This window comes from Triturus cristatus, chromosome 1_2 (assembly GCF_964204655.1).
Source record: "Triturus cristatus chromosome 1_2, aTriCri1.1, whole genome shotgun sequence".
Taxonomy (NCBI): domain Eukaryota; kingdom Metazoa; phylum Chordata; class Amphibia; order Caudata; family Salamandridae; genus Triturus; species Triturus cristatus.
The window spans coordinates 1,113,433,085-1,113,447,781 of record NC_140580.1 but is presented as its reverse complement, the minus strand read 5'-3'; the positions used below and the strand labels follow the sequence as shown (position 1 = coordinate 1,113,447,781).

Genomic DNA, 14,697 nt, shown 5'->3' with positions numbered 1-14,697 from the left:
CGCTGGGGGGGTTTGGGGGGGTTGACGGCGCCGCTGTGCTCATGACGGAACCACGCCGTCATGAGTCACGGTTGAGCTGTGCTCATGACGGCGTGGTTCCGTCACGACTCCGCCCACTCTCTATTTCGCCCGCACAGGCGGGGAATTAGCGCCGCGTGGGAGGAGCGGCCGCCAACGGCCGCAGCATGACGGAACCACTGCGTCATGAGCACAGCGCACCCGTGGCTCATGACGGAGTGGTTCCGTCATGAGCGGGGAAGGGGTTAAGAGACACCTTCGATGCACAAGGGTCAGTAATGTATTGTATAAAAGAGACAAACGAAATCAGGGCAGTCAAAACAATGCTTTGTAACAAGAGCATGGTAAGCTGTCACTGGCATTGTCCTATGGATAGTATAGGCTATTGAATTCTATTATAAGTTGGCAAACAAAATCCTTGCAGTCTTACCCATATCTCATCCTCCTGGAAGGAAGGGTGGCACATTAACCTCTATGGCTAATGGGGTTTTCCAACACATATGCATGATTGAAACACGGTCATCTAGACACACATTCTCTACAGGCTATTGTGTAGATATAAACATATGGATAGAAGCAGCTGTTGGACAGTCAGTGGTAAGACATTTGTTCAATACCACTCCCCCTTCACACTCCCTCCGCAGGGAACATAATACCCGTAAACAGTCTATGCATACCATATGAATCTAGAAGAGATTTCATGTGCAAAAGAAACCAGTGACTTATCTGTGAGAAAGGCTTTGGAGTATGAAGCTCGATTAAATTTACAAGCAAAACTCCCACCTCTCAAAAGTGAAAGTAATGTTAGGGGGGCATTGAGTGCTGACAGTCCACGCCGCAATGCATTATACTGACTCTGCCTGTGTAAAAATCCAACTAGAGGACAGAGTTTAAACACTTCGAGGCCTAACTAGTAGATCACAGAGTGATGTGCAGCAGGTGAATGCAGAAGTGCTCCAGGTTGCAAAACCGTTCTTACAGATAAGTAACTGGTTTCATTCTTACCCTTCCCACACCAGCAGGTGCCCACTTGCACTTCCTTTTCTTTGTAAATATTCAGTTCTCGCCATCTAGTTTGTTAGGAAACATTTTTGAAGATGGATACAGACATTGTGTTCTCTAATGGCAGACCACTATTTGAGCATATACAAATATTCCACATGCCAGATATTTTTTCGTAAACAGATGTAGAGTACATTTATGAATGTACAGAACATGTGCTGTTCTTTCAGACTTTGGGAATCGCATCCATAATTTCCACAACATAAAATTGCATGAAACACATCTAGTGCTGCAAGGGTATGAAAATATTTGAGAAGCTGAAATCATTTCAGCATTTCACACAAGGCCTAGCAACCAGTCTAGAATCACTAACAAAAGTTTAAATTATGCTTGAATGTTATTATACCATTTTAAGTGTCCCTTCTTTTTTGTGACCTTCTAAAGAAGTGATTCCCTCGAATGTGTTTCAACAGAAAGTTCATTTTTCTCTAGGAATAAGTTGTTAATTGCCCAACAAGCATCAATAGATGGTCTGGGCAGGTACCATATGTGTTGATTGTCTAGGTTTTAGGTATCAACCAGCAGATCATAATGGCAATGCTGGTCCCATGGTGGCCAAATTATTTTGCATTGCACAGCAATACTCCCTTGACCGACCAACCATCTTTTTTTGCCCCAACAGGTAAACTAGTAAGTGTACCCCTGGAGCAGCTGCCTCTGCTGTTTAAAGCAGTTCTGCACTCCTGCAAGAATAGCCTGAGCAGCCGGCCTGCGGTCTGAAGCCTTCCATGCCTTGAACTCTGAATCTGCAGAAAGTCGGGGTATCTACTTCACTGGAGACCGAGAGCCCCGGACACAAGCGGCAGGCGGCTCACAAAGACGACATTGACCCTGTGATTGTAGCAAGAATCTTTTTTTAATTAAAAAAAAAAACTCTTTCCTATATATTTATTTCACGACCAAGTTGAATGTATAATTTTCAACACAGTGCACATTTTCTGTACAAATGCAGCTGTTGCATTTCCCCGGGAGTTTACAGAATGTAAGATGTCTGATGTTACAGTGTTGCCATTTTTTAGGTTTAGTTTCTTTTGTTTTGGGGGGATATGGGGATATTATAAATATTTCAATAGGACTGAATCAGACTACCTCATTAAAGTAGAAGACTTGTAATGTTACTGTTTGTTTACCCACTTCCAAAGTGTTTTCAGGTTTTTTCCCCACCAGCGCATTTGCTGCGTAAAGCAAACTTGTTAATTCCCGAACAAAGACGCTGCGACTACAGCATAATATAATACATGTAGGCAGTTTTAGCAAATGATTTGTGTAAGGTGAGCTGTCACTCAAAACTTGCCTCAGGTTTGTGCTAGTGGACCTGTGCCGTAGTCCAAATCACAGAATCCGACACTTGAAATTACTCTTTGCTTCCGGCGTTGGTACTCCCTGAATAGATCAATTGGGAATCGATAATCAATGACTTTTAATTCTTGGAAACAGTTGTTGCCTCTCTTCTACTTAAAGCTCAGGTGTACACTAACATGTTTGGCAACAGAGTTTGAAACCAAACCTGATGTTGCTGAAATCATATATTTCTTAAGGTTAATGAAAACCTTTTTTGTGTTTATTTAGTCTATCTTTAGTTGATTATTCTCAGAAATGCCTGAGAACATCAGGTATGATGGAATGTATTGTGTTTGCAGTCCTCAGAAGATTTTATAACAGCATATTATCCTTTCATAACAATGAACACTACCAAAATGGCGACATTTCCTTTAAAGTTTAGTTAAATTAGCTTTACATTAATATCTTTTGTAGGGAACCATACGATGGTCCCTACAGGCTCAAGAAAAAAGTGTATGACTAGAGATACAGCTGCATACAAGTCAACATGACACCACTTGGACAATCCTGGCCTTTCATTAAATTAGTCAGTGTGTGCTTGGATTTGTAGTCTTAACCTATTTCAGTTGAACAAACTTAACTAATGATCATTAGTAAAAGGAAAGACCAGAACCGTATATTGGTGTAAAAATTATGGAAATTCCAAAAAGAGGTAACTTCGGTAGGTAACCTTTCTGTATCTAATACTCCATAAAAATGTTAATAACTGAAATATATTGTATGCAGCTCAAATTTGAACTGAAGCATAATTTCTTAAAGCATTACACTAATCAGGCCCTTATAAAAAAAAAAGGTAATTTCTTGGTTTGATGACACCATCATGCTGTAAGAATCCAGTTGAATATCATAGTGGGCATCTGATGTATGTGCATGCCTGCTTCATATAACATTTAGAGAATAACAAACTATGATAACATTATGTAGGTATGGAATGAAAACCGAGATAGTGTGAAATCCTTATTGGCCTGCAGGATAGGACCTAAGAGGACATCCTGTGGTGGCTTAGTTACATCATAAATATCTGCCCACATAGGGAGTGTGTTTTACTATCTTTCACATCCTCCTAATTTCAGCACCTGTTATTGTGTAGTTCGATAAGAACGTATACTTAATATAAAGACAGTAATTTAGACAATTGAGTAACCATAAATAGGATTGAAATTTTTTTTAAACTGAAATTAGCAAGTACCTTTGCTACAGAAAAATGAATACATATTCAACTATTGCTGCATAATAAAATATATAATATGATTTTAGATTTATAGTCCTGGCCTATCTAAATGGAGCCACACCCTTGTGAAAGGCAGAGTGGATTTAACGTACATTAAAGATCTGTTTCCCTATTAATTTATATTTCTTAATTTCTAATGTTCCATCAGCCAGGAACCAACATGTTCAGTGTCAGTCTAGGCAGCTGGCAAATAAAAGTAACTAAAAAAATAAACACTTTACCTTTCTGGAAATCAATAGCAAGACTCCACCCCCATGGAAATGCCATTGTCACAGTGTGTGTGTATATGAAATAGTATGGTCATGCTGTCACAGTATACAAAAAAGTTGAAATTACCATACTCCACTATCCAAAACGATTTTCAACTTGAAAATAAGAATGGTACAGACAAAACATCACATGCAGTTGCATGCCTACTACATTTAATTTGATTTATTAAACTATAGGTAGATATAACGAATGAATTTTATCCACACAAAACACAATTTTGTGAGTATGCAGAAGGGTTGTAATTCTTTATCATTCCAAAAGATAAATGCGCTGTGTTGTGCTGCAAGTCACTCTTAATTTAGTACCAGCTGAACGCCATTTGTGTAATCTATCAGGCCATGATCTCACAAATAAATTCTTTCTAAGACTCAGATAAACAGAGCTGCGCCCAGAATAGTGAACTGGTGCAGTTAATGTCTTGTAATTTAATATAAAATTACTTACTCTTTAATTAAAACACAGATTATAGAAGTTGAATCTCAACTGTTTCTAAGATATGTCATTGATTGGGATCATCAAAATCATCAGTTCTTAGTGGTCATCAATCTTTAGAAATTACTGTCACCTATTAATGAGAGAAAAATGCGTACACAAATATGGCATGTGTCTCGGAGTTTGGTAGTTGCGATTAATTTGACACCACCAGTATTATACTGTGCAATAGTTAAAACACTAATCTGTATCTTGACAAGGTTCCATTTTTTACTCTGTTTCCCCCCTGATGGCACAAACTCCAACTGGCAAATATATACCTTTCAAATGTAAAACGAAAGCCCTGCTAATGTGAAAACTTTCTGTATTAATTTGCATGTTCTGACCTATTTCCAAGTAATAGGTAAGGAAAGAATCCAAATCTTATTTTGCTGTATCATGTTTTTTTTTCTTTTATAAATGTTGAAATTTAGGCAATAGAGCTCAGGGTTGTGTGACAAAAAATCTAATATTTCCTAAAATCTGGTCTTCGCCGCACATTTTGGTGGGGTGGACCAACAGCTGGAAGCATTGCTCAGGTGAAGATATTGGACAGACAGAATCCCTCTGACCGTTGCATACATAGTAACATTGTATTTAAATCTCCCTTACAGGGTCATTTGAAGATGCAAAATCAAAGCTATATTTGCATTCTTTGTATGTACCTGATGGGCAACAACCATTACTCTATGTAGAGTCAAAGAGGAAAGGCACAAACCTCATAATGTTCTTAGTGTAGTTGAGATTTGTTTTCCTCCTTCAATTTGGTACCAATATTTGTTATGATTTATGTACTAGATGAACTCAGTCATTGTTACATTACCAGATACTTTTGGCTTTACATATTCTCTTCTAAAAAGATATTACGGGTAGCCATTGTTGCTGGGATCAGCAAGACACAAATCCAAAGTATGTCTTTGGCAAATTCGATAAGCACATATCACTCAGGAAAACCGGTTGTGTCTTTACAGTATTTTGGAGCCAATAGAAAGTGGAATTCTTTATGTAGTTTTCTTTTTTTCCAACCATTTCACTGGATAGCTTTAGCATGGGGGTACCTCTGGCATGTCCTTTTTTGCTTTCTTTTAGCTTTGCAGAAGTTCTCAACACTTTTTTGCCATTGTGATTGGCTAACAGAATGAATTCTATTAATGGAAAATTGCGGAAGGTTTCCTTGAGATCCCGCATGAGCTAGTTTTTGAGTTTAAAGTATGGTGGGTGAAATTCAAATTTTGCAAGACAGATGTTGAATTCTTTGTAAGATACGTCTCCTAGTAGAGGCAAGATTATTCTGACATTTGTACTGTAAAAACTGGTTTTGCAGAATCGTTTTCTCTCAATTTGGACATCTCAAACTTTGTGAAAAATGCAAAGTTTGAAATCTTTTTGACATTTGCAAAGTAAAAGCTTTAAAACTTTGCACACTCCTAGTTAAAGGTATTGTTTTACAATCTGATAAACAATCCCTTTCTCCTGATATCCATACTGTGCAATAACTGCGCAGTAACAAAAATTGGTTTATGAATTCAAATGAAATTAGATATACCTGCAGAAATAGATTTTCCATAGTGAACTATCCTTTTAATTACACTAAATTCTACATGTGGTTTTGAGAATGTGATGCATTACTGGGCTGTTTCTCTGTATAGATATTTGCCACCTAATCTCACATGGAAATCATATTGAATTTTTACGTTTTATAATAAAAACACCCATATAAATTTCTATAATCTATTTGGGCACTGACAATGGCAGCAGGCAGGCAGTCTTGATTGCTATACAAATAATGTAATAATTCAGATAAATAGCACAAAAAAAGCAGCAGTGTACATTAAGGTAATTCGGCAATAGCTGCAGTGTACATACTTGTTTTACCACAGAAGCATTACATCTGACAAATGCAGGCTGTTTAAATATAAATTGAAAAATAAATTGAAAAAAGCATGAACAGTCTGTGAATGCTAGCAGGAATAGACAAAGCCAGAGTCTTACCCCTTGGCTAGTGATACATTTCTTCTGCATCAAGGAATTCGTAGCTTGGTGTTTTAAAACAGGGTAAACTAAATGTATTTCAATGCAAACTCAGGCGTTATGGCAGGGCGTTAGTGGAGTAGATTTAGATGTAGCTAGGTTATATTGTTATTGCTTATGTTTGCAAGTTTGGTGTGAAGGACACATACAAAAAGGGTGATGCACCTACCATTCATAAATATAAGCATGCGTGTCAGCTTGTCTTTTGGTGCCTATATTATTAAGAGGTGGTTTGTTTTTACTTAAATCATGGGATCCAGTATTTTGTGCAGTGTTCTTTCAACATCAGTTGGTCTATTCTGGCCAGAAAATTGAACAGCAAAGATTAACTGCTGTAAAGAGCTGGTCACATGTATGATTTTACTTTCATGGAAATTAAGATTTGGAACATAGAGGTGTTTATTCAAGCCAAGAAATGTCTAAACAAAAAACATTTAAACATTTATGTTAACATTTCAGAAATGTGGTATTAATTGCAATGTTGATATTGCAGAGCCCTGATCTAATTCAACCAAACTTAACTTGCTAGGCAGTGACTAGGTACCTACCAGTGCATATGCCTTTGTCCCTTTAAAAATATGCCTTATGAGCAACACAATGATAAGAAAACCTTTTACTTGCGGTTTATAAAGCAGATCCAAAATCTGTGTCAATAATCAATAACTGAATTCATCAAAGTTTAAAAATAAAACGAATAGCTTGATCGCCAACATTTCTTCATCAATGTAAATCATCATTCTTTAGATTTAAAGATGTCTCAAATCTTTTCTAAAGGAAAGTAAACACAAAGACCTGTTAAAGTTCCAAGTATTTCCTTGTTAGGAAATATCACACATGAAATCATATGTATTGGGTGGCAGGTTTTTAGAGCAAAGTGGGTAAAATACATCCCTTTTCAATGTAGTCATAGTACAGCAATACTTCAGAATGTATATTGCGGAAGTATTGCAGTAATTTTACAGCATATCAATTTCAATGTAAAATCAGTCCTTCAAAGCCAAAATCTTATTTTTTAAACTTGAATTTTGCTGTTTTAACTTCCTTTCTTTTTTTAACCTCATTAATGTGATATCCAAGTTGTTCCTTTCCCTTTCTTTTGTTGATTATTTTAGATTTGAAAGTAGGTGTTTGTGAAGATGTTATTTCTGTATTTCTCAGGATAATAAGCGGCAATCATTCTTGCCAAGTAACAAAAGGCAGGAAAAGTGTGTTGGGGTTGGGGGAGGGAGGGGGTTTGGTGTATAGTTATAAGTATGGAATTACATTTGTACGTTTTTTGACTATGTGAATCAATGATACTTCGTAGCATGCCAGCATACAGATACAGTATTCCTGTGGGTTTGCAGTGCATTCTTTGCAGTGCAGTCACAAAGCTCAGGGATATAATAAAATGTGACCCACAGAAACACTGATTCTATTGCTTACACTGTGACTTCTTTCATGGGCTCTGTAGGATCAATAGTGGACCATTGCCTGAGAATTCCTGATTTTGAAAATGAGATTGTACACACTAAAGCTTAAGTATTGGCATTGAGTACTTTTAATGAAAGTACCATCAATGGCTTTTACATTATTCTGATAATGCACGGCATGACTCAATACCTGCACAGACCTCTCAGAATCTCAAAGACACCTGTATTAATAAATTATGAGATTTTCTTATAGGTCAGGACCCTTATAATGTGCATGAAATGTTTAGTTTGGGAGAGTGTAATGCCTACTGTTTCTATTGTTATGATACAGAATGACCATGATTGTATTTTCGTTAAATAAAAGTCATCCTACTGGACCGAATAACATAATTTCCCTATGCTAATCTTGGGAAACAGATGGGATGTAAGGACTTTGATGTAGCATTTTGTAGAATTTTAATACAGTTTAGATACATTGTGCTTCATAGTTTAATAGGGAATATTGTGGTACTATCTATAACACATATTTACAACCGTAGATTTGTAACTGTTTATACTATTGCAAAATCATTTGCTCTTTTGAAAATGTTTCATTGTAGCTTTGGGTAGTACATTATTCGCTTTGGGAATTACTGGATAATGTTCAGTGTTTGCATCAAGGGTACCTGTCTCTAAATTTTGTAATTAACATGCAACAAAATCATTAGAGGCCTACCCCACTCCAGTAAATTATGTTATACTGTATACACCCTCTTCTGTAGTTCAATTAACAATATACACTAGTTTAATACTCCCTTCATATTACAGAATATTCTGCTGTCTTCATAGACAAAATTATCAAATGTATTTGTATTGAATAGTTGAGGTGTCATGGTCTTTGTGCTGTACATCCATAAAGCATATTCTGTTACTTTTATCTGACGCTGGACTGAAACAATGATACAATATTTTATTTTGTTTCCATCAACATTTGTAACGTTGATGAGCAATGGAAGGCATATATGGGAATACTCAGGAAAGAGTTGTACATTATGTTAGCTAGTAGCCAGAAATATTTCACCAAGAGTTAGTAGAGATTTATTAGCTTCTTCATACATATCTTCACCCCCGACTGTACACGATCTGGAATCTTGTATGACGGTATCATGTCCTCACTCATTTGTGTGTGTTTTTAGCTTAATATATTGATATTTATTCCTAAAAGTTAGTATTTGGCTGACTGGTGATCCATAAAAAGCCCATGAAAGAAGCCAGGTGCCGTGTGTAAGAAGCCAGTCGATGGCATTGGAAATAAATCAACAAGCTGCTTATCAACCTCACTAATTCCTATTGTGATTGTCTTTCCTTTGAATATTATGTCTTGTAATGGTTGATACTTTATTGACTCAGATTTCCAATACAAAACTACCTCTTGCGTGTCATACTGTTATCATGAAGGGATTACGTCGAAAAAATACTGTTACATTTTTCTGTTTACAGATCTCCACTAAGATGTGTTTTTTATTGTGAGGTATTTTTATACAGTGTTTTTGGTACATTACAATTCTTGCAACATTTTACCTTTTGTGTAACATTCTGAGTTCTGATATAGGTTTCATATCTTGGGTTTGCAAAATCTTTCAAGCCATAGTTTGCAAAACTAAACACAATTGCTGTTCTCATTACTCACTTAATGTGAAACATAGATGCACCCTATCATCTGCAGAGTTATTGACACACTCGTAGGGCTTGATACATCAATTGAGCCATGATACTGTTAACATAGTTGCAGCCCATGTTGCTAATTAAATACACCTTTCCCAGGTTAATTTGCATTGCTTAATTCTGTGTTGTTTACAGCAATGAAAATGCTACTTTTTATGCTGCTAAATAGATTTTTTTAGTGGAGAACTGGCACCACAGAATGTGTCTCTCCATTCCACTTTCAAATAATACCCTCCTCTGTTGGCCTTCCGTTCAAATATACAATGTACACAGCAATGGGTAAACCAAAGAACATACTGCAATGATTCCTTTATAAATAAACATAAAAGACAGTTTTTCCCTTGATAAATCCAGAGATACAGGACACTGCCCTAAACATTACAAATGGTTTAAATGTAGCTGTTGCGTTTCACATCTGCAGAGTGAGAACTCACGATGGGTTGCAGATTTAGTCAGTGACATTGGCAGTGTTATGAGAATGCTTTATACTACACACAAAATGGCTGGAGAAGAGTTTTGATATTTTGTTCTCAATTAGTTATGTACAGAAATAAAAATAATCACAACCCAGGATTCTTTAGGAAGTCATATTGTTTTGTTAGAACTATGGGCTTGATTCCGATGTCAGTTGGACCACCAGTCTGACCGACCGATTACAATACTGGAGGTTGAATCACAAACTGTCCGAGGGAAAACTGCCGTCTCTACCAGGATCTCAGATCCCAGCAGGGTGGCGGTCAGAATTGTAGTCACACCAAGAGATGGTGCCGAGGCAGGCACCGCTATCGGCATTACGATACCCTTTTCCGATGGCCCTTTCATTTCGGATGGACCACCATGATGAGGCTGTCAAAATGGGGTTTTGGGGGCCCCAAACAGGGCCCCGTCCCTTGTGCGCCACAGCAAATTGGTCCTGGGGAGACATGTGTTGCCCCCACACACCTCCATGCACTTTGTGCATGGAGGTGCAGGAGGTGCTCAATACCATGGCGGCTTGTGCTGCAGCTCCTTTTAAAGGCCACAGCACAAACCGCTGTGTTGTGGAGCCATTTCCAAACACCATCACGGTGGTCGCATCGTAATGCGGAGGTTGGACTGCCTGTCGAGTAGTCTCATGACCGCCACGATAGCTGTTGGCGGTCCAGCCATGCAGCATCGTAATAATGCCCTAAGTTTCTATCATATTAGTTAAGTATTCTACTTCTTCTACTTCAAATTCTGATCAGTAATTTAAAGTTCTGAGAGTATTTCCCTTAACTAAAAATCAGTTAAAAAAAGAAAACATTTTCTTTGTAGCCTAACTTAGGTTTCCTGTCTATTTCTCCTGCCATTTTGTCAATTTCCTTGTGTGACATCACTACTCTCAATTTCATAATGCTGTGATGATGTCCTAGGAGGAAACAAGGCAACACAAGCCTGTGCTGGTTATGATTTAAATAGCAATACTATAAAAAACTAAAATTACTACAGTGGAAAATTTTCTGCCAATTAATTTCATATTTAAATATCTAGACAAGAGATTACTTAACCCTGCTTTAAGATAACTTGGTAAAGCAGAAAAGTGCAGTATTGCTTTCAAGCTAATTCGGTAGAGGGCATTCAGATACGTTAACTTTGCGTTTGCTTGTTAAGTCATTTTTACTGATCTTCAAATCAGCTAAATAGTTGAATACTGGAAGAGGCCACAAAATACTTTAAAATAAGCATCATTGACTTGCTTCTTCACAATCAAGACTTTTTTAAAATTATACTTGGATCGCTTGATCACCTGGATTTCCCAGAGAGATGCTACTTTTAGTTGAGTGGCATGCATCTTTCCCTTTTCAAATGTTCGATTGTTATAACATTGTTAAAAACATTTAAGGTATTAATGGCCCAGTAGATGTAAGCATTTGCTTAACTCCTTTTTGTGAAAGTTATCTTTCTCTCCAATGTCACTGGCTACCTCTGTCTATGCAGCCTCCTGTCTCTGCTTCAAAACCATCCAGCTTTAAGGACCCTTAGACCAGGGCAAGTTCATTGGCTGGAAGTCACAGCATGTGCCCTCTCTAGCCCCATTAAATGACCAAATAATTGCTCATAGTAAATACTCAAGGGTTCCTTAAACTTGCATAGGCGTTATAATGTTAATCATAAAAATGATTGTTAATTCATGATGCACCTGCCAGGGGACTTCCAGATGTTCCTCTATGGCTTGTATTGAATGTCTGTCTACCACTCTGCTGTTCTTTGACTTGACTACCTGTGGAAATGTGACCAATAAGTATTCAATGCATGTTTAGCAATTGTTAGATATTTGAACAAATAAATGTGAATCATTTCTCCAAATTCTGTTGGTAGTTTCATTCAATTGTACATTTTGTGCCTGGCTTGTTTAACTCGTTTTATCCTAATGCAATGCTATGTTATACTGCGGTCTCTTGGCACCAGTCATGTGGTTACATTGGAATCCGGTGGGAGGAGAGGACCGCTATGTTTTGGATAGATACGGGTTTAAATGGTTGGGTGAATTGGCAGTGATCTTACTCCAAAGCCTGGTAGCTGCTACTTATAAAGTTCAGTCCCCTGATACACTGCAAGGACATGGGCCATCCAGAGGGCCGCTCAGGCAAAAACTTAGCTTTAATACAAGGGTTGTCCATAAATATGAGGTTTACAGTGGGTTTTAGGACTTATTCTGGTTCTACTGGGTGCGAAGAAAGGTGCTATGTAATCTCCTTAGTTTGTCATGAGCAGGAGTCGTGGTGAGGCACAGTAAGTAAGGTGGGCAAGCAGTGTGTTAGATAAGGAAATCATGAACCTTTGCAATGGAACCTCTCTACATTGAAATGGTACCTAGTTCTATGCAGAAGTTGGCATTAACATGCACATACCAACACTGTGGGGCGTTTGAGCAGGACTAGGACAAATAGTCAAACCTGTGTGTTAAAATAGAGTATAATTACACGTGGTATTTAGGTGAATGCTAGCTACCCAGCACAAGGCAATAGTATTCATCACTGACATTTTGTGTGTCAATATCTTTTCCTCAGACACTTAAAGAGGAATATTAAATGACATGGGAGATGGTTTTGACATGAGACTGAAACTGCTGTGAGTTTATGAGGAATGTTCTAGAGTTTATAAGGTGCCTCTTGCAGCACAAAGTGTCCCAGGCTCGCAGTCACTGTAATCTATTTACTCAAAAAAAACCACCCATATTCTTACTCATTTGGCACTTGCAGATTTGTCAACTTATATGTCCAATAATGGCAATAGTAAAGAGAGAATCTGTCAATTATGGCTTTATAAACAAAGGGCCAGATGTAGGAAGCCAATTTGCGTCCGCAAACGCTGAAATTCACAGAATTTCAGCGTTTGCGATCGCAGATTAGCAGTGTGCAATGTAGCCCACAATGAGCCCCTTGCAAAATAAGGAATCGCATAATTTGCGATTCCCTATTTTGCGATTGCATTTAAGGAATCGCAAATTGCAATTCCTTAAATGCAATGTAAGTAGCACAAATGAAAGTGCAATTTAGCCTTAAGGATTCGCTAATTACCACCAACTTCAAGTTGGTGGTAATTAGCGATTTTCTTTAAAAAAGCACTTTTTTAAAAGTGCCATGTGGCACACATTCATGCCCTTAGGGCATGTATGTGCACCACATGTGCACACATGCACATTTTAGGGGTGCAACAGAGTGTCCCTCTGGAACCCTTGCACCCTTGAAATTGCGCACGCAATTTGTAAGTACCTATTGGGTACTCGCAAATTGCGTGCGGAATTCCCATTCCTTCCTATGGGCCTCGAGGCCCATAGGAAGGAATGAGAAGGTAATCTTTGATTGCGAATCGCAATTTGCGATTCACAATTAAGGAATATTAAGGAATCCCAAAAAATATTGCGATTCCTACCTACATGGCATTTTGCGAGTCCTTAATAGCGATTCCATAAAAATCGCTATTAAGGAATTGCAAAAATGCATTTACCTACATCTGGCCCAAAGTGTCTTAAGACTAAAAGAATTTGATATTGAAGCCGGATATTTTATTGGCTATCCTATAGGTAACCTCTGAGATGGAAGGCCATCACAATGGATTAATGGCTCAGAAATTAACTGACTTCTGATTAAATGAATTAAGAAATATTGGTCACCCTATAAAATGGGTATTTCGTCATGTTCAACATACATTAAGTTTAAATCAATCGTATAGGGAAAAAAAGCCTTCCATACTAGTTTACTAAGAAGCAAGCTCTCCATTTCGTTAGCTCAGGGGGCTGCAAATCAGAGAAAGTGCATCACAGGGGAGACAGGGCCCAGAGTCAGGTTCACCTGTGGGGTATCATGGTCCTGACATTGATGCAGAGAGAAAAGATATTTTTGTATCTGTGGCACCGAAATACAAGACGCTGAAGGAGAGCAGAGATTGAGGTTTGGTAGGCGCAACATGGAGGAGACCCTCTGAAATGCCAGCAGTGTCGGAGGGTGAAAAAGAAGAGTGGCAATGTTGATAGTAAAGGGATGTGCAAGGTGGCACTGAAAGTTTTTGAACAAAGTCAAAATGCAGAAAACGTCTACAAGAACATTCCCATGTTAAAAAGACAATCACTGCAATCTGATTTTTCACAAAACATCATGGAAGCATGAGTTAAATTAAAAGCAAGAAACTCCGATATTAAATTATTTCCTTGCAGACTTTGACTTAGATTCTTTTTCTGTACTTTAACTTAAAGCCATCCTGATAACATTGGTAGGCCTTGCTTTTATAATTCAAATACATTGAAGACAATATAATAATTTCTTAAGGGAAAAGAAAGAAAGGAAAAACAAAAGTTCTGAAGTGAAATAGATATCAACATTATATCAATGTGAGAAGTTGGCCTGGCATATGCTGGTCACTAGTTATAGTGGCCACCTTGCACCAGTCCAATTCGACTCTTATGGTAGATAGGTTTAAGACAACCTTTTAAAGAAAGCTATCCTAGTGGTAGCTGTGGAGAGCAGCCTTCAGGCTAAGTCTCAGAGGAATGTAAAGCAGCTTGTTTTACCTTATAATCTCTTGAATTACCAAATGAAAGGACACCACACAGGTATATATATAAAATATATATCTATTTATTTCAAGACACACACTACTAATCTCTTTGAGATTAGAAGTCGGGAACAAATGCAC

General features: G+C 37.8%; 1 protein-coding gene across 9 annotated transcripts in view; it reads left to right on the top strand.

Annotated features, from left to right (window-relative positions):
- The window catches only part of NR6A1 (nuclear receptor subfamily 6 group A member 1), a 927,754-nt gene extending 915,886 nt beyond the window's left edge, over nt 1-11,868 (top strand). For all 9 annotated transcript variants that reach the window (XM_085613755.1, XM_085613758.1, XM_085613754.1 and 6 more), the window contains one exon: nt 1,703-11,868. In XM_085613755.1, the coding sequence (XP_085469881.1) occupies nt 1,703-1,800 (98 nt within the window). In that variant the 3' untranslated portion in view covers nt 1,801-11,868. The remainder of the gene's footprint in view (nt 1-1,702) is intronic.
- Nucleotides 11,869-14,697: the final 2,829 nt, after the last annotated feature.